The 26,768-nt window shown below is 50.9% G+C and overlaps 2 protein-coding genes across 10 annotated transcripts in view; one reads left to right on the plus strand and one right to left on the minus strand.

Annotated features, from left to right (window-relative positions):
• LOC122367373 (arylsulfatase J-like) overlaps positions 1-26,768 on the minus strand; it is a 49,942-nt gene that overhangs the window by 14,738 nt on the left and 8,436 nt on the right. The window lies entirely within an intron of this gene.
• Positions 15,726-21,717, plus strand: LOC122367371. Of its 9 annotated transcripts, none has more exons than XR_006254049.1 (3): positions 15,726-17,752; positions 19,211-19,851; positions 20,254-21,717. XR_006254049.1 is itself a non-coding variant. In XM_043340387.1 (3 exons), exons 1-3 carry the CDS (start codon positions 16,027-16,029, stop codon positions 21,301-21,303), a joined length of 4,476 nt encoding a protein of 1,491 aa, XP_043196322.1. In that variant the 5' UTR covers positions 15,726-16,026; the 3' UTR covers positions 21,304-21,717. The 9 variants fall into 9 exon arrangements, 7 of the variants coding, with proteins under 7 accessions (XP_043196322.1, XP_043196324.1, XP_043196329.1 ...); XM_043340387.1 differs by having other exon boundaries at positions 15,726-17,221; positions 17,621-19,851; XM_043340389.1 differs by having other exon boundaries at positions 15,726-17,221; positions 17,621-17,752; positions 19,211-21,717.

A 26,768-nucleotide genomic window follows, 5' to 3' on the forward strand; every position in this document is an offset into this window, starting at 1 on the left:
GGAACCCTGCAAAATAAACCATCGGATGTCATTAATGATGTACTACTCTCAAAAATATACAGCAACATACAGCAAAACACAATTCAGGATATAGTCAGTCTAGTTAAATGGAGTCTATTATCAGCAATGTATTTTGTGGTGCCACGTATTAAATTTAATGTTATTTAAATGGAGTTGTTTCCATCACACGTCGTTTCAATATTCTCCTTTCCCTGTATACTCACCGATGACGGGTCAGCCCTCCTCAAGATCGCCGGCGGCCCACTGCTGCCCTCGCCGGGGTCGACGGTGGCGGCGACCGAGACCCCCGCATCGGCAGAGGTGCCGGGACCCTGGAAAATAAACCATCGGATGTCATTAATGATGTACTACTCCCAAAAATATACAGCAATATACAGCAAAACACAATTAAGGATAGTCAGTCTAGTTAAATGGAGTCTATTATCAGCAACATATATTGTGGTGCCACGTATTAAATTTGATGTTATTTAAATGGAGCTGTTTCCATCACACATCGTTAATAATATTCTTCTTTCCCTGTATACTCACCGATGACGGGTCTGCCCTCCTCAAGATCGCCGGCGGCCCACTGCTGCCCTCGCCGGGGTCGACGGTGGCGGCGACCGAGACCCCCGCATCGGCAGAGTTGCCGGAACCCTGGAAAATAAACCAACGAATGTCATTAATGATGTACTGCTCTCAAAAATATACAGCAACATTCAGCAAAACACAATTAAGGATAGTCAGTCTAGTTAAATGGAGTCTTATCAGCAATATATATTGTGGTGCCACGTATTAAATTTAATGTTATTTAAATGGAGTTGTTTCCATCACACGTCGTTTTAATATTCTCCTTTCCCTTTATGCTCACCGATGACGGGTCAGCCCTCCTCAAGATCGCCGGCGGCCCACTGCTGCCCTCGCCGGGGTCGACGGTGGCGGCGACCGAGACCCCCGCATCGGCAGAGGTGCCGGGACCCTGGAAAATAAACCAACGAATGTCATTAATGATATACTACTCCCAAAAACATACAGCAACATACAGAAAAACACAATTAAGGATAGTCAGTCTAGTTAAATGGAGTCTATTATCAGCAATATATATTGTGGTGCCACGTATTAAATTTAATGTTATTTAAATGGAGTTGTTTCCATCACACGTCGTTTTAATATTTTCCTTTCCCTGTATACTCACCGATGACGGGTCAGCCCTCCTCAAGATCGCCGGCGGCCCACTGCTGCCCTCGCCGGGGTCGACGGTGGCGGCGACCGAGACCCCCGCATCGGCAGAGGTGCCGGAACCCTGCAAAATAAACCAACGAATGTCATTAATGATGTACTACTCTCAAAAATATACAGCAACATACAGAAAAACACAATTAAGGATAGCCAGTCTAGTTAAATGGAGTCTATTATCAGCAATATATATTGTGGTGCCGCGTATTAAATTTAATGTTATTTAAATGGAGTTGTTTCCATCACACGTCGTTTCAATATTCTCCTTTCCCTGTATACTCACCGATGACGGGTCAGCCCTCCTCAAGATCGCCGGCGGCCCACTGCTGCCCTCGCCGGGGTCGACGGTGGCGGCGACCGAGACCCCCGCATCGGCAGAGGTGCCGGGACCCTGCAAAATAAACCAACGAATGTCATTAATGATGTACTTCTCCCAAAAATATACAGCAACATACAGAAAAACACAATTAAGGATAGTCAGTCTAGTTAAATGGAGTCTATTATCAGCAATATATATTGTGGTGCCACGTATTAAATTTAATGTTATTTAAATGGAGTTGTTTCCATCACACGTCGTTTCAATATTCTCCTTTCCCTGTATACTCACCGATGACGGGTCAGCCCTCCTCAAGATCGCCGGCGGCCCACTGCTGCCCTCGCCGGGGTCGACGGTGGCGGCGACCGAGACCCCCGCATCGGCAGAGTTGCCGGAACCCTGGAAAATAAACCAACGAATGTCATTAATGACATACTACTCCCAAAAATATACAGCAACATACAGAAAAACACAATTAAGGATAGTCAGTCTAGTTAAATGGAGTCTATTATCAGCAATATATATTGTGGTGCCGCGTATTAAATTTAATGTTATTTAAATGGAGTTGTTTCCATCACACGTCGTTTCAATATTCTCCTTTCCCTGTATACTCACCGATGACGGGTCAGCCCTCCTCAAGATCGCCGGCGGCCCACTACTGCCCTCGCCGGGGTCGACGGTGGCGGCGACCGAGACCCCCGCATCGGCAGAGGTGCCGGGACCCTGGAAAATAAACCAACGAATGTCATTAATGATGTACTTCTCCCAAAAATATACAGCAACATACAGAAAAACACAATTAAGGATAGTCAGTCTAGTTAAATGGAGTCTATTATCAGCAATATATTTTGTGGTGCCACGTATTAAATTTAATGTTATTTAAATGGAGTTGTTTCCATCACACGTCGTTTCAATATTCTCCTTTCCCTGTATACTCACCGATGACGGGTCAGCCCTCCTCAAGATCGCCGGCGGCCCACTACTGCCCTCGCCGGGGTCGACGGTGGCGGCGACCGAGACCCCCGCATCGGCAGAGTTGCCGGGACCCTGGAAAATAAACCAACGAATGTCATTAATGATGTACTACTCTCAAAAATATACAGCAACATACAGCAAAACACAATTAAGGATAGTCAGTCTAGTTAAATGGAGTCTATTATCAGCAATATATATTGTGGTGCCGCGTATTAAATTTAATATTATTTAAATGGAGTTGTTTCCATCACACGTCGTTTCAATATTCTCCTTTCCCTGTATACTCACCGATGACGGGTCAGCCCTCCTCAAGATCGCCGGCGGCCCACTACTGCCCTCGCCGGGGTCGACGGTTGCGGCGACCGAGACCCCCGCATCGGCAGAGTTGCCGGAACCCTGGAAAATAAACCAACGGATGTCATTAACCCGCGCCCTGGTGGGGTCTGTTTATAACGCGAGCTGGTGGGGGGGGGGGGCTATTTTTTGCCCCCCCTCGTATCTCCGAAACTACTTGACGGATCCTCAAAATTCAAACGGCGTTCGAAAGGCCTGTCAAATTTGTCGAGGGAAACCAAATTTCATTGACCTCGGGGTCACCGATGACGTCACAGGTCAGGTCAAAGATGACATGTTTCACCGTTCACGGGTCATCTAGGGAATGCGCTATAACACCGAAGAAAACGCATTTTGTCGAGAATCAGCGATAGGGCGTCAGTTGCCTAGTACATATGTTGCTATAAGAGGTCACTGACAATACCAGGTCAGGTCACAGGTCAGGTCACCAAGGGTCAGAGTCCAGAGGTCAGGTCACATGAACCTAACATTAGGTACTTAGGTTGTGTGATGCATGTTTTATGGCCAATTTTTCATTTCCAACTCAATGGTGTTGGTTATAAGACTATCAGGTACGGCTTAGGTCACTTTCTGGTGAAGGTCAGGTCAAGGTCAGGTCAAGAAAGGTCAAATTTTAAAGTTGATAGTTTTGCATAAAATGGGTATTGATTCGATGCAGCTCGTCACGGGGAGTCTAATGGTGGTCTTTGTTTTGCGCTACGGGGTCTAGAATTGCTAAAAATTGAGTTTGAAAATTTGACGTCATCAATTTTGAACAGTTTTTTCGCTATAACTTCGCCAAAAAATGAGGTATCAATCTCAAATTTGGTATGTGGATAGAAGGCGGTAAGGACTATCATATATATATTCCGGTTTTTGCGAAACTCCAAAAACTTTTTGGATTTTTCGGTTATTATATTCAAAAAATCTATTTTTTTGATTTTTGGGGGTCAAAATCCAAAAATTTCAAAAATCCGAGATAGCAGTTTTGTAGCCCTGTCCATTTTACATCTTTTATGTCTTTATCGTTTTTCTGTATTTGCAAAGCTATAGGCCTGACAGCTCTTCCCGCGAAACCCTTTTTTTGGTCGAAAACGGCAGAACATGACGTCACTCTGACGTCATTTCCAGCCAACCTATCATAGCCTTTGGAAAAATTTTTGGTCAAGATGTGTAAAATTGATGTCCGAGAGGGTACTGAAAGTTTGGTGGCGATCGGCGCAGCGGTTCTGGAGATATATCGAAAAGTCTGGAGGGGGGGGCAAAAAATAGCCCCCCCCCCCCCACCAGGGCGCGGGTTAATGACATACTACTCCCAAAAATATACAGCAACATACAGCAAAGCACAATTAAGGATAGTCAGTCTAGTTAAATGGAGTCTATTATCAGCAATATATATTGTGGTGCCGCGTATTAAATTTAATGTTATTTAAATGGAGTTGTTTCCATCACACGTCGTTTCAATATTCTCGTTTCCCTGTATACTCACCGATGACGGGTCAGCCCTTCTCAAGATCGCCGGCGGCCCACTACTGCCCTCGCCGGGGTCGACGGTGGCGGCGACCGAGACCCCCGCATCGGCAGAGGTGCCGGGACCCTGGAAAATAAACCAACGAATGTCATTAATGATGTACTTCTCCCAAAAATATACAGCAACATACAGAAAAACACAATTAAGGATAGTCAGTCTAGTTAAATGGAGTCTATTATCAGCAATATATATTGTGGTGCCACGTATTAAATTTAATGTTATTTAAATGGAGTTGTTTCCATCACACGTCGTTTCAATATTCTCCTTTCCCTGTATACTCACCGATGACGGGTCAGCCCTCCTCAAGATCGCTGGCGGCCCACTACTGCCCTCGCCGGGGTCGACGGTGGCGGCGACCGAGACCCCCGCATCGGCAGAGTTGCCGGGACCCTGGAAAATAAACCAACGAATGTCATTAATGATGTACTACTCTCAAAAATATACAACAACATACAGCAAAACACAATTAAGGATAGTCAGTCTAGTTAAATGGAGTCTATTATCAGCAATATATATTGTAGTGCCGCGTATTAAATTTAATGTTATTTAAATGGAGTTGTTTCCATCACACGTCGTTTCAATATTCTCCTTTCCCTGTATACTCACCGATGACGGGTCAGCCCTCCTCAAGATCGCCGGCGGCCCACTACTGCCCTCGCTGGGGTCGACGGTTGCGGCGACCGAGACCCCCGCATCGGCAGAGTTGCCGGAACCCTGGAAAATAAACCAACGGATGTCATTAATGACATACTACTCCCAAAAATATACAGCAACATACAGCAAAACACAATTAAGGATAGTCAGTCTAGTTAAATGGAGTCTATTATCAGCAATATATATTGTGGTGCCGCGTATTAAATTTAATGTTATTTAAATGGAGTTGTTTCCATCACACGTCGTTTCAATATTCTCCTTTCCCTGTATACTCACCGATGACGGGTCAGCCCTCCTCAAGATCGCCGGCGGCCCACTACTGCCCTCGCCGGGGTCGACGGTGGCGGCGACCGAGACCCCCGCATCGGCAGAGGTGCCGGGACCCTGGAAAATAAACCAACGAATGTCATTAATGATGTACTTCTCCCAAAAATGTACAGCAACATACAGAAAAACATAGTCAAACATAGTCAAAAACATAGTCAACATAGTCAGCCTAATTAAAAGGAGTGTACCTATTATCAGCAATCTAAATTCTAATGCACCGACATTGAATGAATATTGAATGAAAATGTTAGCTTAAGTATTCCACAGTCAAATGCTAAATTTTGCCGTAATGCGGTCAGCTGGTCTGTATAAGAATCTGACAGCCAGCGCATTGTAAAACAAAAACTGACTGGCTCCTAGATTCCAAGAGTATATACGCAAATGGATTTATTTTATGATTTATTGGCATCGAGGTAATTGAACTACCTAGCACCGATTTAAGAAACTATTGGCATATTATTGGCATGCATTAGGCCATTTTTATTCAGAAAAAGCCACTGCTAACCTGTTGCTGCCGGAGAAGACTTTGTCGGTACTTTTCTTGCCGCTGTTTACGTTTTGTCCTTTCTTTGGTCGGCATAAAGTAAGTCAATTAATAGTAACGATTGTTTTACTTAAATATATGCAAACAACACATTTCCAGATCGATACGACACAATCAGTCAGTTCGCTGATGTAAGTAATAAAAATGAAACGGTATTGTTATAGCACGTGACGCAAATGTGATAAATTTTCACGAAAACTTCCGTCACCAAATTTTGGTACCGAAAGAAAATGGGCGCCTACATTTAAAGAAATTCAAAGGCCTGGGAAAGAGAAAGCATGAACATTCTGTTTTCGAAGGTTGTTGACCGACGGCTTGTGGCAAGCTAGGGCCTTTTGGCACGCCAAGGCCGAAACTGCGATGAATGCGCCTGGCATAGCAGCCAAAACATTCATTCTCTCTCGCTAGATGGCGGAAGTGTCAAGCGCCTGAATGCACGCTGTACCGCAATGTCGCGTGCGCCGCATGTTACCACCTGAATGCATTAGTACTGTATCGCAATACTGTCTCTAGCGAATATGCACATATTAGCCGTTTTCACGACGGGCTATCCGGCGATTGCGCCTGATTTGACCAAATCTGCACCTAATTTCTTTTACAGCAAATATCTTCATTTTATGAGTTTATTTCAGTGTTTTAATCGATGATTCTCTCTGATAATATGACAAAGCAGGCATATAAGCAATTAGTGCAACCCTAGCTGATAGCTGCTAAGAGACACACTGAACCTGATTTGACCAGATCTGCACTTAATCTGTACCAGATGTGCACCAAATGTGTACCAGATGGCCGTCGTGAAAACGGCTATTAAGATTATTAACCACGTTTAATAGTATCAGGCTTAAATTTGGATCATTGAAAATATGTTCAATGAAAAATCATACCATTCTGCCCTTAAAACGATTTTGTTCAACGAATTCATCATGTTTTAATATTAACTCACCGTTGGGTTTGTGTGGCTATTAGCATTAACTGCCTATTTCTTCATATGGGTATTGGGGCTCCCACATTGTGACATGGAAGTTTCGCTGCCCCCTCCCCCTCCACACACATACACACTTTTCGTGATGCTCCAGCGCCCATGAATCCACCGCGTGTAGGCTGCCACATCGGACTACATTTCTTTGTTTACAGAAGAAACTCCGACAGGTGGTTGCAAAGCTCACCGATGCCTGCGGGTAAAGAACCCTAAGCGTGTCGTTTTCGTTGCCGTCGTCGTCGTCGCCGCCGTGGGCACGGCTCGCGGTCGAAACTTCAGTGTAAACCTTGTCACGGGTCACGCCGTGGCTGCAGGCGGGGAGGGCGAAACGCAGGTCATCTGGCCGGCCGACGCGCGAGGCCGCCACGTATAGCTGGCCGTGGCTGAAGGTGCGCTCCTCGAGGAACACAGCTACCCTGCCGAAGGTCTGGCCCGTCTGACCCTGGGCCTTATTGATGGTACAGTACAGCCAAGGCCGTAACAGCGTGCTTTCCGCACGCGATGGTGGCCTCGAGCAGCCGCGGGCTCACCACTCGGCCGGTGGTCAGACGCGTGGCAGGCCGAGGCTCTGGAATGCTTTCCAAAAACTGCTGTCATGTTGGGAAAAAATTATACCCTTATCGCATCATATTTGGAATGGAATAGCACCTATTCATGCCATTCCATTACGCTCAATCGTATTTGTCGGAAATGGCGCATTGTGACAAATGTGGCTCGTTGCAGCAAACGCGGCGTATTTTCAGCAGGCGATTGAGGCGCATTGTCACAAATGTGGCGCATCTGTACCTGTTGTTTGAGCATGCATCCTTGCACCAAATTGCACCCACATCGGACCAAATTTGAGAAAACTGTGCGATTTGCGGCAAAAATGACGCCCTGAGATAATTGTGGCGCATTGCGGCAAACGCGGTGCATTTTTATACTTGTATCGCAAACTGTTCCTGTTGAACGAAAAATCTACACATTCTCTCGCCACTTTTTATTCAAATAAATAACTTGCCCATCCGCCAATGCGAGGCACCCGCCACCGATCGGCATGCATTTAGTTCACAAAGGTTGTCGACCCCGGCTCTCAATGAAGATCTACGAACCGATCAAAATTTCATTGGCGTTCTTCCAGCGCGCCCCACGCGCGAACCGTGCACCCCAGCGAGTGGAAACCTAGAAAAGGCGTTGACCCGCTCTGTCATCTAGAAGGTGTGCAAATTTCAACCACCTACGTCGTACCGTCTGCGCTGTAGGCGAGGTCAATTGAACCCACTACACGATGTGCGGACACACAAACTCACAGACGGATTCTGTTAGAATAGTAAGTTAGACAAGCGGCTGCGCCACTTGCTTTGCTGCGTGGTAGGAAAAAAATTGCGGCACCGGCCAATTTGCTTTCGAATGGTGTTCGATTCAAATCGATGTGTCGTCTAGAAGCATAGATATGGACGGAAATGTGAAGAGAATAAAAAAAAACTGTTCTGAGGGCTTCGTTGGATGAAAGTGGGGTGATACGGGGTCAAGACGGGTCAAAGGGGTCAGCCCCGGTCACTTTGGGTTAGGCCAGGTCACCTAGGTCACCTCTCGTCCGATGGGATCAGCCCGGGCCACTGTTTAACTTTTGCCTCCACCACTACCCCTACCACTACCCCTACCACTACCCCTACCCTTACCCCTACCACTACCCCTACCACTACCCCTACCACTACCCCTAACCCTACCCCTACCCCTAACACTACATCTACCACTACCACTACCCCTACCACTACTACTACCCATACTCCTACCTCTACCACTACCCCTACTACTACCCCTACCACTATCCCTACTACTACCCCTACCACTACCCCTACCCCTACTACTACCCCTACCACTACACCTACCCCTACCACTACTCCTACCACTACTCCTACCACTACCACTACCCTACCCCTACCCCTACTACTACTACTACTACTACTACTACCCCTACCCCTACCACTACCCCTACCCCTACCACTACCACTACCTACCACTGGGTCATGTCAGCTCACATAATAATTGGATCCATTTAACTTTTTTTTAAAATCAGACTTTAAAAGTGCTTCTAGCCCTGCTCCTACTCGTGCCATTCCATTAGCCTTAGTCGAGTTTGTCGGAAATGGCGCCTTGTGACAAAAGTGGCGCATTGCGGCAAACGCGGCGCGTTTTTACCCGGTGGATGAGCATGCATCTTTGCACCAAATTGCACCCACATCGGACCATATTTGACAAAACTGTGCGATTCGGGGCAAAAATGACGCCCTGTGACCAATGTGACGCCTTGCGGCAAACGGGGTGCATTTTTATACTTGTATCATCAACTGTTCCCATTGAATGAAAATCACCACATTCTCTCGCCACTTTTCATTCAAATTAATAACCTGCCCATCTGCCAATGCGAGGCACCCGCCACCGATCGGCATGCATTTAGTCCACAAAGTTTGTCGACCCCGGCTCTCAATGAAGATCTACGAACCGATCAAAATTTCATTGGCGTTCTTCCGGCGCCCGCCACGTGCCAACCGTGCACCCCAGCGAGTCGAAACCTAGAAAAGGCGCTGACCCGTGACGTCACCTAGAAGGTGTGCAAATTTCAACCCCCTACGCCGTACCATCTGCCGTGTAGGTGAGGTTAATTGAACCCACTACACGATGTGCGGACACACAGACTCACAGACAGACGGATTCTGTTTGAATAGTAAGTTAGACAAGCGACTTTGTCGCTTGCTTTGCGTCGCGAGGATATGGTTTGCGCATAATTGACCAGTTCGAGTAGTGGATGTTTCACGTCAGTGTGACATCTATAAGCAAAGATGTACTCGAAAATGTGAATTTATGGCCACTTGCTATTAATATGGCATAAGGTCAGTATATGGGTCAAGTTAGGTCCGTTGGATTATGTCAGGTCGCGCTGAGTTGTGCCAGTTCACAGTGGTCACTGAAAGTCGGTAATCACAGGGGTTACCTTTGGCCACGCTGGAGCATGTCATATCAAATGAGTTATATGGGGTCAGGCCACCGTCACATCGGTTCGTGCCATGTCACAGGTGTTATATGTACTATGTCAAGCCAGATCGCAGGGTCTACCTCTGCCTGTGCCCGGTCAGTCCCTCACTGGGCGAGGCCTTATATTTATTTGATAATTAAGAAGTTTTAAGCGGGGCCCAAATGAATAATTGCAAATGTCATTGAAGAAGAACTTTACAGAGAAGGGCGGTGCAAGAACGCTTTGATACTTTTCTTTGCATTTTACCAATTCTATTTCGATTTCCCGACGTGACCGTTTTACACAGAAACATACATGCATAGACACAGACATGGTCAAGGACATTCAAGCGTTCAGCCGCCGATCACCGCAGCGGTGACGCAGCATGCTCCCTTGGCGGCTACAGAGACCCACCAGAACGCTATACTCGGATAATCTTTCTGCATATGCTCTCGTGAAGATAAAAGAAATATAGGTAGCCATTACGCTGGCGCTCTTCACCAAGAACGTCTGTCTCTTCGACGCAGCTGGGCGTCGTAGTGGTACCATTTATCACGGCCCACACCGTACACATCGGATACATAGTGACCTGAGTGTGTACCGCCACCGTAATTACTCACAATACCATTACGGTGGAACTTGCTCTCAGTTTGTTATCGATGTCAAGTCTTATACGATTTTCAATGGATGGTTATTGTTACGCTCTCCCCAAACCACGTCTCTGGCAAAAATTGGGTTCAGGCGCTGATGTAGCATTATGCCGATGTTAAGACTCACAGACATATCAAGATTAATCTATGACCAAGGACCTATTGTCATGTCATTCACAATTGTCCATGTATCAGATGTTCCTGGCTCAGTATTTATTAATAGGCGGTTTCCCCCTCAACCATCATCTCGTATTTTACGTTTTTCTCAGCCCCCCTTTTTCGCTGTACATTTCGCTATGTCTATTTCCGTGTTCCGATGTGAAATTTTCCATGATGGGCCCCTTTTGTTTGTCCTCATAGATCCTATGTGTCGTGGATCGCGTTCATTTCCTCACCTGTCGAGTTCCAGAATTTGCTGTTCCTGTTCCCTCACGCCCATCGTCAAACCGCAAACCTCCAGAATAAAGAGATGTAGATAACGTGAAACTCCATATATGTGCGTGTCCACTTCGGCATTATGTTTATGCACTCACCTTCCACACTATTTACATGCAGCTGTGCAGCCTGTCTAAGTACGGCTAAGATACACGTGCATTTCATAGCAATACGTGCATGCAAATGTTATAGCTCAGCGTACATACACCATTGGCGGCTATGACACACACCTTTGGAGGACAGATGAATAAATACCGACAATTTTCTGTACTTTTACAACAAATGTGAATATCAAAGCTATAAAACATCACTTATCATACAAATATAAGAAACATCCAATAAAGAAGATATAAAAAGGTCGAGCAGACGGTGCTCACCGGCGGCAGACTCTGGCGGGCAGTGCCCCTCTAACGTAGGACCTCGGGGTAGACTACGTTGCGGGTCGTTGGCCCGCCGAACAGCTCTATGCCGCCAATGCTACCCACTCGGGACATTGCGACATAGAGCTGTCCGTGAGAGAACACGGGGTTCTTTAGGCAGACTCCCACACGCTTCTTCGTCTGGCCCTGGCTACGGTTGATCGTCATCCCGAAGGCCACGCTCACGGGGAACTGTAGCCTCCGGAATGAAAATCCCAAGCCAGAGTCAGCCGAAGACTCGAGTGGGAGTCGCGGAACAAAAATACTGTTGCCGCGGTCCGGTCCGGTGAGCACCGTCAGCTCCAACACGTTGTGCATCAGCGTCTTTACGACACAGAGGGTGCCGTTGACAGCCCGAGGTGCATCCAAATTCCTGATCAAAATGACCGGAGCGCCGGTCTTCAGACGAATTTTGTGGGCCGGCATTCCAGAAAGTTCGATGTTGTTTAGCACCTCGGTTGCCAGCGGCACCGCGTCAGGGTCGGCCATGGAGTCCACGCTTGTGTACTCCATCTCTGGTCCAGGCATACGCGCGATGACCAGGTCGTTGACCTTCTTTGCGTCGGAATTTAGGACGGTCAAAATGGCGCGCTCTTCGAGCCAGCCCAAGTTGGGCAAATTTTGGGCCAGATCGGGGTATATCCGGTCTATCAGCTCGTCCAGAGTCCGAGCCGGACTCAGGACGGCTGGCGGGAGCTGTACAGTGTCGGGTGTGCCTGGACACAGAGGGAGCCGACCCGAGCCAAGCTCGGCCAGGAACTGGGCGTACTGGCCCGCCCCCGCGTCGCCCTGGAGCTGCACCCGCATGTTGGTGTGCAGCTCCACACACACCACCTCTCGCCAGAGGGGCGACGCCTTCAGAGAGGCGGCCACTACCTGGTGGCGGGCAGCGCCGCGCACCACCGGCAAAATCTGGTGCCAGTCACCGGCAAAGAGCGTGAGCAGCCCCCCAAACGGCCGGTCGCACCCCCGAATGTCCCGGAGGGTCCGGTCGACCGCCTCCACTGCCCAGCGGTGGGACATGGCAGCCTCGTCCCACACCAGGAGGCGGCAGCGCTGGATGCTGTCGGCTGCCTCCGTCCTCTTGCGGATGTCGCAGGTGGATGTGGGAGTCAGTGAGACGGGGATCTTGAACCGGGAGTGGGCGGTGGTGCCGCCGTCCAGGAGGCTGGCGGCGATGCCTGTGGTAGCGACGGCAATGGCCTCGCCACCCTCGGCTCTGACGGTGGCCAGGAGGGTGTTCTCCAGGAAGGTTTTCCCGCACCCTGCGGATCAAGCAATAAGGCTATACTGTGGAATAGTGCTTTCAGCAAAGGACAGATAGCGATGCTTTAAAGGAAGTTGCAAAGTTGTGTACGAAAATCAAAATGCGATATAGGGCAGAGAATGGTCTCCACCTTTTTGCTTGACGACAGTCAGCACAGGACACACCACGAACCGGAACCATCATTTGTTTTTCTTTGTATTTTTATATCCCCGTTCTTACATCAAACGCTTATGAATAAATCGGTGTTGACATTCCTACACGCTATTTGAGGAAGGGGAGAGCACTAAATTAACGCCATGAAATTTTCCAGCATTGATTAGCAGGACGTACGCAGTTTTCGGGCCGTCACGTTGGTGCAGATTCATGCGTTCTATCAAGGCGTTCGGGTAGCCTTATATCAGTGTGTATAATTACTTTTGAATTCGATTGTCTACTTGAACTGTATGACATTAGCTGTCCTGATATTTATTTTTGGTAAGAGGCACACCAAAAATAAATCTCAGGACGATTTACTAATGAATCTGTTCACATTAGACTGCACTTCTACCAACTACCACCTTAAATTTTGCAGTGAGCACCAAGCATTACGTTTGTTTGACATTGAAATAAAACACTGCAGGATGAAAATTATCTTCACATTTTATTGTTCTCCTTGGAAACGCTGTTAGCTGCAAATGAGTATCCGACGGCTGACGTCTGAAGAATGAAATGTGTGGGTAGACTTTTCCGCAATGCACACGTGTATGGCGGAACACGGCGAAAACGTAAAGCGGCAATATGCTTTCGGCACTGGTGGAACAATGAATTAATCTGCATGGGTAGTGTTTTGAATGGTGCAAAATGTAACTAACGATCAAAATGCAGCGACTGGGATTTAAGTGAAACCATATTTCATTCATACGGCTTAAAGTGAATGTTTCAATGTAAGTACGTTGTCCAGCAGTTAACTGTTTCACCAATGAAAGCGGTAGTTTCTTTCCGCTGTGGCCTGTGGAACTTACCTCCTGGCGCCTGGAGAAACATGAGTCCTCCCTCGCCGGTGGCCAGTCGTCGGCCGACCTCCTCGAACACGGCGCGCTGGTCGGGGGTCAGCAGCGGCACGTGCTCGGCCACCAGCTCCCGGTGCCGTGCGGCCGGGTCTGGCTGGTCCGGTGCGGCCTCGTCCTCCGGCGGCTCCTCAGCCGGTGCCTCCGGTGGCTGCGGCAGGCCGACGGTCGCCAGCGTGTGGCCACTGATGCGGAGGACATGTCCTCCGATCAGACGGAGCGCTTCGGTGTAGACGGGGTCATTTAGGCCGTCTCCGTCCTCGCCGTCGTCGCCGTCCTCACCGTCGTCGCCGCCGTCGCCGCCGCCGTCCATCCGCCGTCCATGTCTCTGAAGCCGCCGTCGCACGTCCTCAGACATGGCCGCCCGGTAGGTGCGCCACAGCAGCCGCAGGTCGCAGGTGGCGCGGCCCTCGATGGCGATGAGGGCGAACAGGCGCCGCAGCTGCCGGGGGAAGCAGATGACGGCCGCCTCCGCCATGGCCCGGTGCCAGTGCTGGCCGTCTTCCAGCAGGCCCAGCGCCGAGCAGGCCTCCTGAAAGGTGGCGCAAAGGCGGCCGTCCACTGTCCGTAGATCCGCGTAGGACCGTGGCCCAGGCACCTGGTGAAGCAGCACGCGCATGAAGAAGGCCTCTCCAGCGCGCGGGCTCACGCTGAACACACGACCAATGGCCTGAGCGACAAAGATGCCGGCTGCCTCTGGGTGAGGTGCACCTCGTCGCCGCCGCCGCCAGCTGCGCGTCGGCTGCTGCCAGGTGAAGTAACGCGGCACCTGGTGGTACAGCAGAGTGGCCGCGAACTCATCTTCAGCACAGAGCTTGAAGAAGCTGGTTAGCTTGGTGTCCGCCCCGCGCTGCACCACCTCGTCCAGCCTGTCGCCGGCGGCGAAGCGCAGCGGCTGGTCCTCGCCGCCCAGATGCACCGGCAGCTGCTCCACCGTCGGCGCGTGGTCGTGGACCGGGTAGGCCAGCAGACGCCAGGCCGCCTCCATGGCGCTGAGGTAGCGACTTTGCTGGTAGGTGGCGATCTCGTCCACCACTTCCTCCCCATCCGCAACCCTGAACATCACCTGATCGGCGCCCTTAGTGACATATTTGATCACATATTTTATGCACGTGAAGGCGTGAGTTATTATTTCGGCATTCACGTGGCAGTCCAGGGCGCGGCTGAGGAGGGGGTTATAGGGGACGACCCAGCGGTTGTCAATGACAACCTGGCGGCCCTGCCTGTCGAGCACGACGGTGCGTCCACCGTCCGCTGGGCTCCGGCGGCGGTACTGGGGGTACCCATTGTCGGTCACCGCGGTGACAGCGGCGAACGACTTGGGGTACCGTTTGCTGCACACGCCGTCCGTCATGCAGGAGGCTGCCGGCCGGTGGGCGCCGCACGGGCCGTGCACCATCTTGGTGGTCACGGTGGCGTGCAGCTCTGGCTCCGTCACCGGGTCGGGGATCTCGGCCGACACGAACTGGTCGATTGTGTCCGGCCGCGGCTTATCTTCGGGGTCGAGCCAGAGAATAATGTGCGCGTGTGGCAGGCCGCGCTTCTGCCACTCGATGGCGCACACGTAGGCTCGGACGTGTCCAAACACTGCCCCCTGCTGCAGCAGATGGATGAGGCCGCGGATCTTCTGGCGGAACACCTGGGAGACGATCTCCGGGTGGTCTGGAGACCGCTGCCCAGGGTAGAGACGGTGGAGGGTCTCTGTTATTTCCGGCCAGAGCGGGTTGCAGGTGGCGGTGATGAACAGGTCGCCGCCGCCGAACTCGCGCACGTACGCCAGCGCGTCGTTCAACTTTTCCACCATGTAGCGTTTGCCGCCGGTGAACGACGCCGGCAGCACGATACGTCCGACGGCGGCTCCCTGGACGTCGCCGGCGTGGATGGCGTCCGTCAGGCCGCGCACTGTGTCGGCCCGGAGAGCGTCCTGGTTGTGGCGCAGATAGCAGAGCCGGTCCGACTCCACCTTGGCGAAGGCGTCGACCAACAGCTGCTGGAAGAGCATGTAGCCCCTGGTGTTACCGAACGTGAAACCGCCGCCGATTTGGCGGTCGTGGGCGGCTGTTGTGTCCCCCTGGCGGCGCGCCTGGAAAGCTGTAGTTGGATCGCGAGAGTCGGTCGGTGGCGCCGAGTGGTCGGCCATGGCCATTGTCGTTGATAAGCGTGTGGGATATGCCACGTGTCGCTCTCGTATCGCAATCGTCGTATCGTATCGTGTCGATGTGTTCGGGTTGAAAATACGACCTAAAGCTAACGTCATTCGTTTCGTTTCGTAACATATGGTGCCGAAACTACCCGGGATCGGTTGGAATCGCTCGTGAAATGGCCGATCTTGAGAAACTGAAGCGGCGCAAGATAAGCGCTCAAGGGTGGCTCACTCGAACAGTTGTGAAACTCGAGCAAAGCCTGTCTTTGAAGGAGGTTAAAGTGATTGACCTCGAAAGTTTGCTCTGTGACTTTGATAAGCGGCTGAGTGATTTTGATGTTGCTGAGGAGCTACTCGAGCAAGAGCTTCCAGAAGATGGCATCATGGAAGCCATCGAAGCCGCTGGTGAGATCAGAGACCGTGCTGTGGATGTGCGAAACAAAGCCCAGCAAACTCTTGGTGTTCTTAAGGTGAAGGATGGGGCTGATGACTCGGCTTCTTGTGCCAGTGCGTCTCAGCTTGGATCAGCTGATCCTTCCGTCAAGCTCCCAAAGCTTCAGTTGCCCAAGTTTTCTGGCAACGTGCTTGAGTGGCCTCAGTTTTGGGATGCTTTTTCTGTGACTGTGGATGCCAGTGACTTACCCGAGGTGACCAAGCTGACATATCTCAGATCCTTGCTGACTGGAGAAGCAGCAAAGAGTGTCGAGGGTCTTGCGTTGTCAAAAGTGAACTACAAGACAACCTGTGAGATTCTCAAGGACAGGTTTGGCAGAAAGGAGCAGATTATATACAACCATATTCAGGCGCTCCTGCAGTCGAGTTGTGATAAGAAGTCTGAAGGCCTTAAGTCTTTCCAGGATGAACTCTTAGTTCATGTCAGGAGTCTGGAGAACTTGGACATTACTGGTGAGAGGTATGGCGTCGTGCTGACACCTATCATTGTGTCACGCCTGCCTGAAGTGATTCGGATGGAATGGGCCAGGAAGAGTGCTGGTAAGGAAGCTGACTTGGAGTTTCTGTTAGAGTTCTTGAAGGAGGAGATTCAGTGCCGTGAACGCTCACAGACATTCAAGTGTGGTGCAATGGCCAGTGATTCTGGAAGAGAGACGGAGAAGAAGAGAGATCATCAAGCAGGCCGATTTGCTGGTCAGAGACAGAGAGTGGCTGCAGCGTCAGTGCTTCACACTGCTGCTGCCAGGTCTAACTGTGGGATTTGCCATGACTCCCACCCGCCGGCCAAGTGTCCGGAATTGCTGAAGCTGGCTGTAAGGGACAGGCCAGGGAAGATAAGAGACTCAGGTTTGTGTTTTCGATGCCTCAAGGAGGGCCACAGAGGTAACTCGTGCGGTGCGAGGTGTGATAACTGTCGAGGTAAGCACCACGCTGTGTCATGTTTCAGGATGGCTGCCCCAGCTGCAGCCCCAGTGAGTTCTCATGTGATGTCTCAGTCAGCTGATGATGTTAGAGCTCAAAGTGTGCCCAAATCACCCAATGTGAACCTGTCATGCTCAGAACCAGCTGGCAGTCAGAGTGTTGTGCTTCCTACTGCTGCTGTGTTAGTGCAGGGTCGTGATGGTAGGACTGTCCGAGCTACTGTCCTCTTTGATACTGGATCGAACAGATCGTATGTGTCATCTAGTCTTGTGCGCAGATGTGCTCCTGAGTGGGTTGAGAGCAGGGAAATATCTTACACTGCATTCGGTGGCAGTGAAAGTGGCTCTAAGTCCAGGAACATCTATTGTGTTCAGATGTCTGGTGCACATGTTTCAGACCCGGCAGTGGTCCGGGTGGAGGCTGCTGAGGTTCCAGTGATTTGCTCCCCTCTGGCCCGGCCGTCGGTTCCCTCCAGCCTGCTGGCCTTGTTCGGCAACCTGGAGCTGGCTGACCCTCCGGGTGATGGTGGTGAGCTCACTGTTGACATCCTCATCGGCCTTGATTACTACTGGCAGCTCATGGGCACTGGGTGTCTGAGATCTGATCTGGGTCCTGTAGCGCAGCAGACCGTGTTTGGGTGGATCATATCTGGGCAGTACGAGTGTGCTAACAGTCAGAACTCGAGTGGTACCCAGTTGCTGGTGATGTCTGATGTCTCTGAGGAGAGGCTCAGGCAGTTCTGGGATCTGGATGCAATAGGCATCAAGCCTCTAGATGATGACATAGGCTCTGACCCAGTGTTAAAGGAGTTTGAATCATCAGTTTGTTTTAAGGAGGGTAGATATGAGGTCAAACTACCATGGAAGCCTGATGGGCAGGATAAGTTGATGGACAACAGAAAAACAGCAGAGGTTAGACTACGCAGTCTCACTAGGAAGCTAGAGAAAGACCCCCAGTTGCAGTCCGACTATGACCACGCTCTAGAGGAGCTTGAGGCAGAGGGGATTATTACTGAGGTGTCCTGTGATGCCGACGATGCTTTCCCTGTGTTCTATCTGCCTCACCGGCCAGTAGTCCGTCAGTCGAGTGTGACCACTAAGGTGCGTCCTGTGTTTGATGCCAGCGCAAAGGGTCCGAACTTAGTTAGCCTCAACGATTGTCTAGAGACTGGACCATGTCTGCTCCCTGATTTAGTTCAGGTGCTCTTGCGATTCAGACGCTGGAAGTTCGCTGTGTCAGCTGATATCCGAAAGGCATTTTTGATGGTGCAACTCTGTGACAAGGATCAGGAGGTCCACAGGTTCCTGTGGCAGCATGGGGACAGGATCAGAACTATGAAGTTCTGTCGTGTCACGTTTGGGGTGAACTGTAGCCCGTTTCTTCTCTCAGCTACCATTCGTCACCACCTCAAGGGGTTTCCTCCTTCCAACACTGTCTCTGAATTGGAGGAGAACTTGTATGTCGACGATTTTCTGAGTGGTGCTGACACTGAGCCTGAGGCTTGCGCTCTGTTCGCTGAGGCTCGTGATGTGTTGGGCCAAGCAGGGATGACACTGACGAAACTGAACTCGAACAGCAGGGTAGTGCTGGACAAAGGTCCAGCCTTGTCGAGTCTTGATGGTGAAAGCCACAAAGTGTTGGGTGTTCAGTGGGATCCGTCACAGGATGTGTTGTCGTTTGAGGGTGTGGATATCCCATCAGACATTGCTGTGACAAAGCGAGTGATCCTGTCTTTTATAGCCAGGCTGTTTGACCCACTGGGTCTGCTCACGCCCTACATCATGACTGTGAAACGCCTCTTTCAGGAGACGTGGCGTTTGGGACTTGACTGGGATGACAATGTGCCTGAACATGTGAGAGTCAGGTTCCTGAGGTGGCTCGATGGGCTGAGCTATGTAAAGAGTATCAGTGTGCCCCGTTCGTACTGTGTGAAGGGGTGGCATGATGTACACGTTGTTGAAGTCCATGCATTTGGTGATGCTTCAGAGGTTGGCTATGGAGCTGCGGTGTACCTGCGCCTGACACTGAGGGACGGCTCGGTGGTGACACCGCTGGTGATGTCTCGAGCCAGGGTGGCCCCGCTGAAGCAGGTCAGCTTACCCAGGCTGGAGCTGCTTGCCAGCCTGCTGGCTGCTCGTCTGCTCAGGTTTGTCTGTCGCGCTTTGAAGCTCCCCTCTGAGACTCTGTATTGGTGCTGGACAGACTCTATGGTGTCACTCGGCTGGATCAAAGGTGATCCATCCAGGTGGAAGCAGTTTGTGAAGAATAGAGTGATTGAGATTCAGAGTTTGACTGATCCTGCACAGTGGTCTCATTGTCCTGGTCAGGACAACCCGGCTGACCTGATCACGAGGGGTGTGTATGCTGAGGCACTGACTGACTCACCTTGGTTCTCTGGCCCCGACTGGCTGAGTGACTGTGCTGGTGCTGACTTGTTGAGTTCACCTGAGGTCTTGCTGCCAGAGTCTGAGCTGTTCTCAGCAGCAGAAGGTGAGCCGGCAGCAGCAGCTGTCGAGTCGGCCAGTGCTGACGTGTCGAGTTCTCCGGAGTCAGAGCTGTTCGTGGCAGCTGAGGGTCAGTTGGCAGCAGCAGCGGCCACATCTGACTGTTCGCAGCCTGTGTTTGAGGTAACACGCTTTTCCTCATTGACCAAGGCCATCCGTGTGGTTGGACTAGTGTTGAGGTTTATTGGGAGGCTGAAGGAGAGTAGGTCTCTGAGACTCTCCCAGGGTCGCCACCCTGCCTCCAGCTACCGCAGCCCTTCTTTGAGCTATGTTGAGTTGTCAGAGGCCAAAACATGTCTGATCAAAGTCACCCAGCTTCAGGCATTCCCTGACGAATGTCGAGCCCTGAATAAGGGCATGTTTGTGGACGGAAAGTCTCGTATCGCGTCTCTACGTCCATTCGTTGATGACAAGGGCCTGCTTCGTGTGAGAAGCAGACTTGCGAACACTGATCTGACTCTGGGAGAAAAGTGTCCGATTTTGATTCCCAAGGGTCATCTTGCTGACCTCATGATCCGTTTCCAGCACGAGCTGCTCAAACACTGCGGTGTTGACACCCTCCTGACGACCCTGAGGAATGAGTACTGGATCGTTGGAGGGAGGAGAGCGGCCAAAAGGGTGAAGCGGGCCTGCACAGCGTGTCAGAGGCAAGATGCTGCTGCCCTCAACGCGCCAGTGGCGCCTCTACCGGCTCAGCGGGCTAGTAAGGCTCCGCCTTTCTCAGTGACGGGCGTTGATTTTTGTGGCCCGCTCTTCTGCTTGCCCAAGCAGAAGGTGTATGTCTGTCTATTCACATGCGCTGTAACCAGAGCTATTCACCTTGAGTTGACGGATTCCATGTCCCAGTCAGATTTTTTGCTGGCGTTCAGAAGGTTCTGTGCCAGACGTGGTACCCCTACGATGATGTATTCGGACAACGCCAAGACGTTTAGAGCCGCGGCTACCAGCCTGTTAGCTGAGCTGGGTCCGGCGGGCCCAGAGTGGAAGTTTATTGCCCCCCGCGCGGCATGGTGGGGCGGTCACTGGGAGCGGTTAGTTCGTACTGTTAAGAGCTCCCTGAGAAAGACTCTCGGCAGGAGCGTCCTCTCCAAGGTGGAGCTGGAAACGCTGCTTTTGGAGGTGGAGGCCTGTGTAAATTCTCGTCCACTAACCTTTGTCAGTGATGATGTGGACGGAGCTCGGCCTCTAACCCCGAGTCACTTTCTGTCCGGCAGAGTAGCCGGTGTTCGTGCGTTTGTGGTTGATGATTCGGACCAGGTTTCAGCGTCGTCCCTGACGGAGAGGGACGTTGAGCACCAGAACATGTTGGCGAAGTTCTGGAGTGTGTGGCAGACTGACTACCTCCGCAGCCTGCCGCATTCGGTTAAGAAGTTTAAGTCTCGTGGGAAGCTCCAGATAGGTTCCGTTGTTCTCATTCGGGAGGACAATGTCCCGAGGCTGCACTGGTTGATGGGAGTAGTAGAACACCTTCATCCGGGCAGTGATGGTGTCGTGAGAGCCGCCGACGTCAGGACGGCTCAGGGCGTTCGTACGCGGCCAGTACAGCGTCTGCATGACTTGGAAGTCTTGGATTAGGAGTAGCTCAAGTTCCGATGTACCGTGCCTTTGATGAAGCGTTGCGCGCATTGTCATCGTTGCGAGTGTTATTTTATCGTGTATATCGTCGTGTGTTAGTATTAAGTGAAGTGTCGTATCTCGTTTGCTGTTAGACCGTTAATGTATGTTACCGTTCTAACAGGCGGGGAGTGTTACCGAACGTGAAACCGCCGCCGATTTGGCGGTCGTGGGCGGCTGTTGTGTCCCCCTGGCGGCGCGCCTGGAAAGCTGTAGTTGGATCGCGAGAGTCGGTCGGTGGCGCCGAGTGGTCGGCCATGGCCATTGTCGTTGATAAGCGTGTGGGATATGCCACGTGTCGCTCTCGTATCGCAATCGTCGTATCGTATCGTGTCGATGTGTTCGGGTTGAAAATACGACCTAAAGCTAACGTCATTCGTTTCGTTTCGTAACACCTGGAGATGAGGTTGAAGTGGCCGGGCCGGTACCGCAGGTGGAAGGCGTAGTACTGCCCGGCCGTGACGCCGAGCTGGCGCTTCATCTCCAGGGACCAGCCGTCGGTGCCGTGCGGATGGAGCAGCACGTAGTGGAGCGGATCGTAGCTGCGGTGGTTTTCGCTGATCCGCTCCAGGTGGCCGTCGCGACGGTGCAGGACGATATCCCGCTGCCCGTGCGGTTCCTCGGGCAGCAAGAGCGCGACCTCGCCGGTCTCGGGCAGATTGAAGCGCCGCTCGTGTTCGTTGGCCGGCCGCCGCCTAGCGCTAAACACGATCTTGATGTCGTTCTGCTCGGGCGGCAGCAGCTCCATCGCCGAGCGCAGGCCGAGGACGTACACGTTGGTGGCGTGTAACATCTCCTGGAGCTGCTGCAGCACGGCCGGCTCCAGGTCGACAAAGACGTTCCGCCGCGCCTCCAACGCCTGGTCGTAAAAGTACACCTGCATGTACTGAGGCTGGTCGCCCTCAGCCGGGAGCAGGCTACCGATCCGGTGGCAGACGTTGCCGTGGACCGTGAAGGTCGGGTTCCATCCCGGCTGACGGACCTGCTCGCAGCCCATGCTGGCCAGCTGGAAGGCGCGGTTGTAGGCCCTGATGTTGTGGGTGAAGTGCCGATGGTATGGCGAGTCGGGAGACAGGAGCTGGCACAGAGCTGGCGGAGGCGGCGGATGAAATGGCAGAGCCACCTTGCCGGCGTGGCAGCAGGCGCCGGGCGACTCCTGCCGCCAGCGGAGCGCACCGCAGTGGGCACAGATGACGTCCATCTGGCCCAGCTGCAGCCGAGGTGGTGCCACGTAGACCTCGCGGCTGTAGTGCAGAGCCAGCTTGTGCGGCGCGCGTCGGCGCAGCTCTTCTCGTTGAAGACGCTGCCGCTCGGCGTCCGCTGCCAGCAGCGCGGCGCGGTCCTCCCGCTGTCTGGCGGCAGCGTGGCGGGCGGCGTCTTCAGCCAGGCGCTGCTGGCGTTCCGGAGTCGGCTCCCGGTCCCGAGCGGCGGCTTGATGGGCGGCATGTTGCTCAAGCCGTTGCTGTCGTTCCGGAGTCGGCTCCCGGTCCCGAGCGGAGGCTTGACGGGCGGCCTGCTGCTCAAGCCGTTGCTGGCGGTCAGGAGTAGTCTCTCGAGCTCGGGCGGCAGCTTGGCGAGCAGCATTTTCTTGGAGGCGCTCCTGACGCTCTCCCTCGGTCTCCAAAGCTCGGGCAGCTCGTTTCCTCGCAGCGTCTCCAGAATAATCACGGGGGCGCTTCCTGGATGGAGTGCCGTCCTGAAAAGAGGAAAAACGAAAAGGTTGTTCATGTGAACAGAATCGGCAATTAAAGTCATCACATATATACACTGGGTTACTTTGTTGTTTGGTTGAAACTGGGAGCATCGCCCCCTGAACCAATGAAGTAAAAATCAAAATTCCAAATCCGTCTTTGGCTGCGTGATGTTAATTACTGGATAAGGGTTGGGGAGAAGGTTGTCGCCTTTTTCGATTATTAAAGAAAAAAAAAATGGGTGCAGAGGGTACCTGATATTGCTCTTTTCATATGTTGCTAACCAACTTTGACAAATATTAATCAACGCCGTTGCTTTTTGTATGAAAAGTTCGAGCATTGCAATTGTACACAAACCTAACAAACATTTCGTACTTTTACTTAGGGGAGAGAGGTCATATTGCGCCATGTTCTTAAATGCGCCACACCTTCCTCCTGTCCAAAAATCGATTCGAATGAATGCTCGAATGTGTGCATTTACTTCACCACCAATAACTCGCTCTTATTCCGGTCCACGGGGGCAGGTGAGGTGTCTCAGCTTTCTCGCAGACCATTTTTTGTGATTTCCTCTATTTTCTTACGCGAAACAGCCTATTTCGACCTTTGCTAGTGTCATGGTTTATCTTAATAGTGATTCAACTAATAATCATTGTTAATTGCTCGTTTAATGGTAGTTTTGAAAGTTTATCACCACCGTGGCTTCGCTGTCCTCGCCATATTTGAAGCTCATGAAAATGTGTTCCATTCGTAATGGCGCCCACCCTATTTGCGCCCTATTCTTCAACCCAGAGAAACAGCATCCATGGTGGTTGGGACACATTTCATTGAACACTTTGATTATTAGAGCGCTCACCTTACCATTACCTTAGCCATCACAGCATAAATGGTTAATAGGCTGACACGTTCAAATAGGCTACTTAGTTAGGTGGCAAACCGTTGTTTTTAATAGGGCGCTTTTACATGAGAGGCATGGGCGCTTTTTGATGGGGTAGTCCCGAGTCCGTAAATGCGCCCTTTGCAGGTGTGTCGGAAAACTTTTCTCTTGTTAATTTTTATGGGTGTGATACAAATTAGGAGTTGTAATTTGATGCCAAAATAACTGAGGTACAATTTGAGATATCATCAAGCATGACAGCTGGTCAACTTTAGCCGCAATAGGCCGATATCCTTAAGGTGGCGCAATATGACCTCTCTCCCCTACACGTTAATTAACCCTCGCCGGCACAGGGCGGGGGGGGGGGGTTGATGCAAGGGAGTTGATGCAACCCCCCCCCCCCTAAGGTTGTTCGCGAATAACTCGTGTAAAAAGCGGTCGATCGCGACAAAACTTTCAGTACCCTCGCATTGATCAATTTTACACCTACCCTGAAAATTTCATGACCCTGTCCCAAATGAACTTTGACCTGTGACCACTATTCCGAAACCATGTTTGGCCGGAATCGCGATTCGGCGTATGTCGGCTGGCATTAGCCGCGCGTTTGCAAGCTTTTCGTGGTTTCAAACGTTCAAACATGTGATTTGATGTTGCTCCCATGCATAAGGGTGGGTGTCAAGGTCACCTGAAGGTCAGGTCAGGTCATTGACCTTTGTTGACCTCGGTTCACTTTTTCGAGTTTTACATGTTTCTAGGCTAGTTTGTGGAGCTGAATTAGAATTTAGCAACCATTTGAACATTTAAGAAGTAATTTTGGTGCCTTCTCAACATGTTACGAAGCTGTCAGAGGCGGATGACAGGTACTACGAATACCCGTCACGACCCCTACCGGTTGACCCGACCTGACCTGACCCGACCTGGCCTAAACGCTTAACGACATCATCTGTGATCAAAACTAACACGATATTCGTGATCAGCACCCCGGAAAACCTCTTAGCAGCCACACTTTACGACTTTCTAACAGGTCCCGATATTCCCGATTTTTGGGTCATTGACCTGGCCTGGAAGATCAACCGATGACCTAGGACATTAAAATTGGGTTTCATTGGCTTCCTCTCGTGACGGGCAACACGCTCGTTTTTTCCGCGAAGCTCTAGCTCAATCAGGGGCCAAACGCAAGGGGGGTCGTACCCTTGTGCCGTCAAAGGGCTCAAAATGGCCTGTGCCGGCGAGGGTTAAGATTTGCCTTAACAACATGATTTTATTCGAAGGTATTCAATGCTGCGCTTCTAATGTACCGGTAATCGGTATCAAATGAAAATGCTAGCCAATGTGTCCAGAACTTAAGGTTTGATTTTTCCGTAAAATGCCCGAGCTGTACCGCAATGCCGTGTCCGCCGCATGTTACTTCCTGAATGCAAACTGTACCGCATTTAGTGACACGAATTAAATTTGTAATGCTAGTTAACTGGAGCTGTTTCCATCACACATCGTTAATAATATTCTTCTTTCCCTGTATACTCACCGATGACGGGTCAGCCCTCCTCAAGATCGCCGGCGGCCCACTGCTGCCCTCGCCGGGGTCGACGGCGGCGGCGGCCGACACCCCCGCAGCGGCAGAGGTGCCGGGACCCTGGAAAATACAGCAACAGATGTCATTAATGATGTACTACTCCCAAAAATATACAGTAAAACACAATTAAGGATAGCCAGTCTATTTAAAAGGAGCCTACCAGCAGCAATCTAAATTCTAATGCACCGGCATTGAATAAATATTGAATGAACATGTTAACAGATTTATTGCAGTCAAATGTAAATTATGCCGTAATACGTTCTACTCGTCTGAATAAGAATCTGACAGCATACGTATGGTAAAACATATCTTTTGGTGTCACTGATTAAATTGTAATGTTATTTAACTGGACTGCTGTTTCCATCAAACATCATTGTAATATTCTCCTTTCCCTGTGTACTCACCGATGAGGGGTCAGCCCTCGTCCTTAATGCGGCAATCACAGGCGGCCCACTGGTGCCCTCGCCGGGGTCGACGGCGGGGTCAACGATGTTGGCGGCCGAGACCCCCGCATCGGCAGAGGTGCCAGGACCCTGGACAATAAACAAATGGATGTCATGAATCTACTACACCCATTAATAGTCTTTTTACGACGGCCATCTGGTACACATTTGGTGCACATTTGGTGCAGATTAGGTGCAGATTTGGTCAATTAAGGATTAGTGTGTCTCTTAGTAGCTATCAGCTAGGGTTGCACTAATTGCTTATATGCCTGCTTTGCCATATTATGAGAGAGCATCATCGATTAAAACACTGAAATAAATTCATAAAATAAAGATATTTGCTGTAAAAGAGATAAGGTGCAGATTTGGTCAAATTAGTTGCACTCGCCGTATAGCCCGTCGTGAAAACGGCTACTACACAGTGTACAGCAATACACAGTGGTACATGTGTTGAAGAGTTTAATGTGAAAATTCGCCATAATACGTTCGGCTTGTTGTGTGGGAAGCTGGCATTGCAAATGCATTGCAAAACGTCTACCTTTTGGTGTTACATATTGAATTTGATATTATTTAAATGGATCGGTTTCCATCACACATGGTTATAATATTCTCCTTTCCCTGTGTACTCACCGATGACGGGTCAGCCCTCCTCAAGATCGCCGGCGGCCCACTGCTGCCCTCGCCGGGGTCGACGGTGGCGGCGACCGAGACCCCCGCATCGGCAGAGGTGCCGGAACCCTGCAAAATAAACCATCGGATGTCATTAATGATGTACTACTCTCAAAAATATACAGCAACATACAGCAAAACACAATTCAGGATATAGTCAGTCTAGTTAAATGGAG

This window comes from Amphibalanus amphitrite, unplaced genomic scaffold, assembly GCF_019059575.1.
Source record: "Amphibalanus amphitrite isolate SeventyFive unplaced genomic scaffold, NRLGWU_Aamphi_draft 000865F_arrow, whole genome shotgun sequence".
Classification (NCBI taxonomy): domain Eukaryota; kingdom Metazoa; phylum Arthropoda; class Thecostraca; order Balanomorpha; family Balanidae; genus Amphibalanus; species Amphibalanus amphitrite.

Coding starts and splice junctions, on each gene's coding strand:
- LOC122367371 (XM_043340387.1), top strand. CDS start 16,027: ATGGCCGATCTTGAGAAACTGAAGCGGCGCAAGATAAGCGCTCAAGGG. Junction 17,222..17,620: donor GAGGTGTGATAACTGTCGAG/GTAAGCACCACG, acceptor CACATGTTTCAG/ACCCGGCAGTGGTCCGGGTG. Junction 19,852..20,253: donor GTTCGCAGCCTGTGTTTGAG/GTAACACGCTTT, acceptor ATCCGTTTCCAG/CACGAGCTGCTCAAACACTG.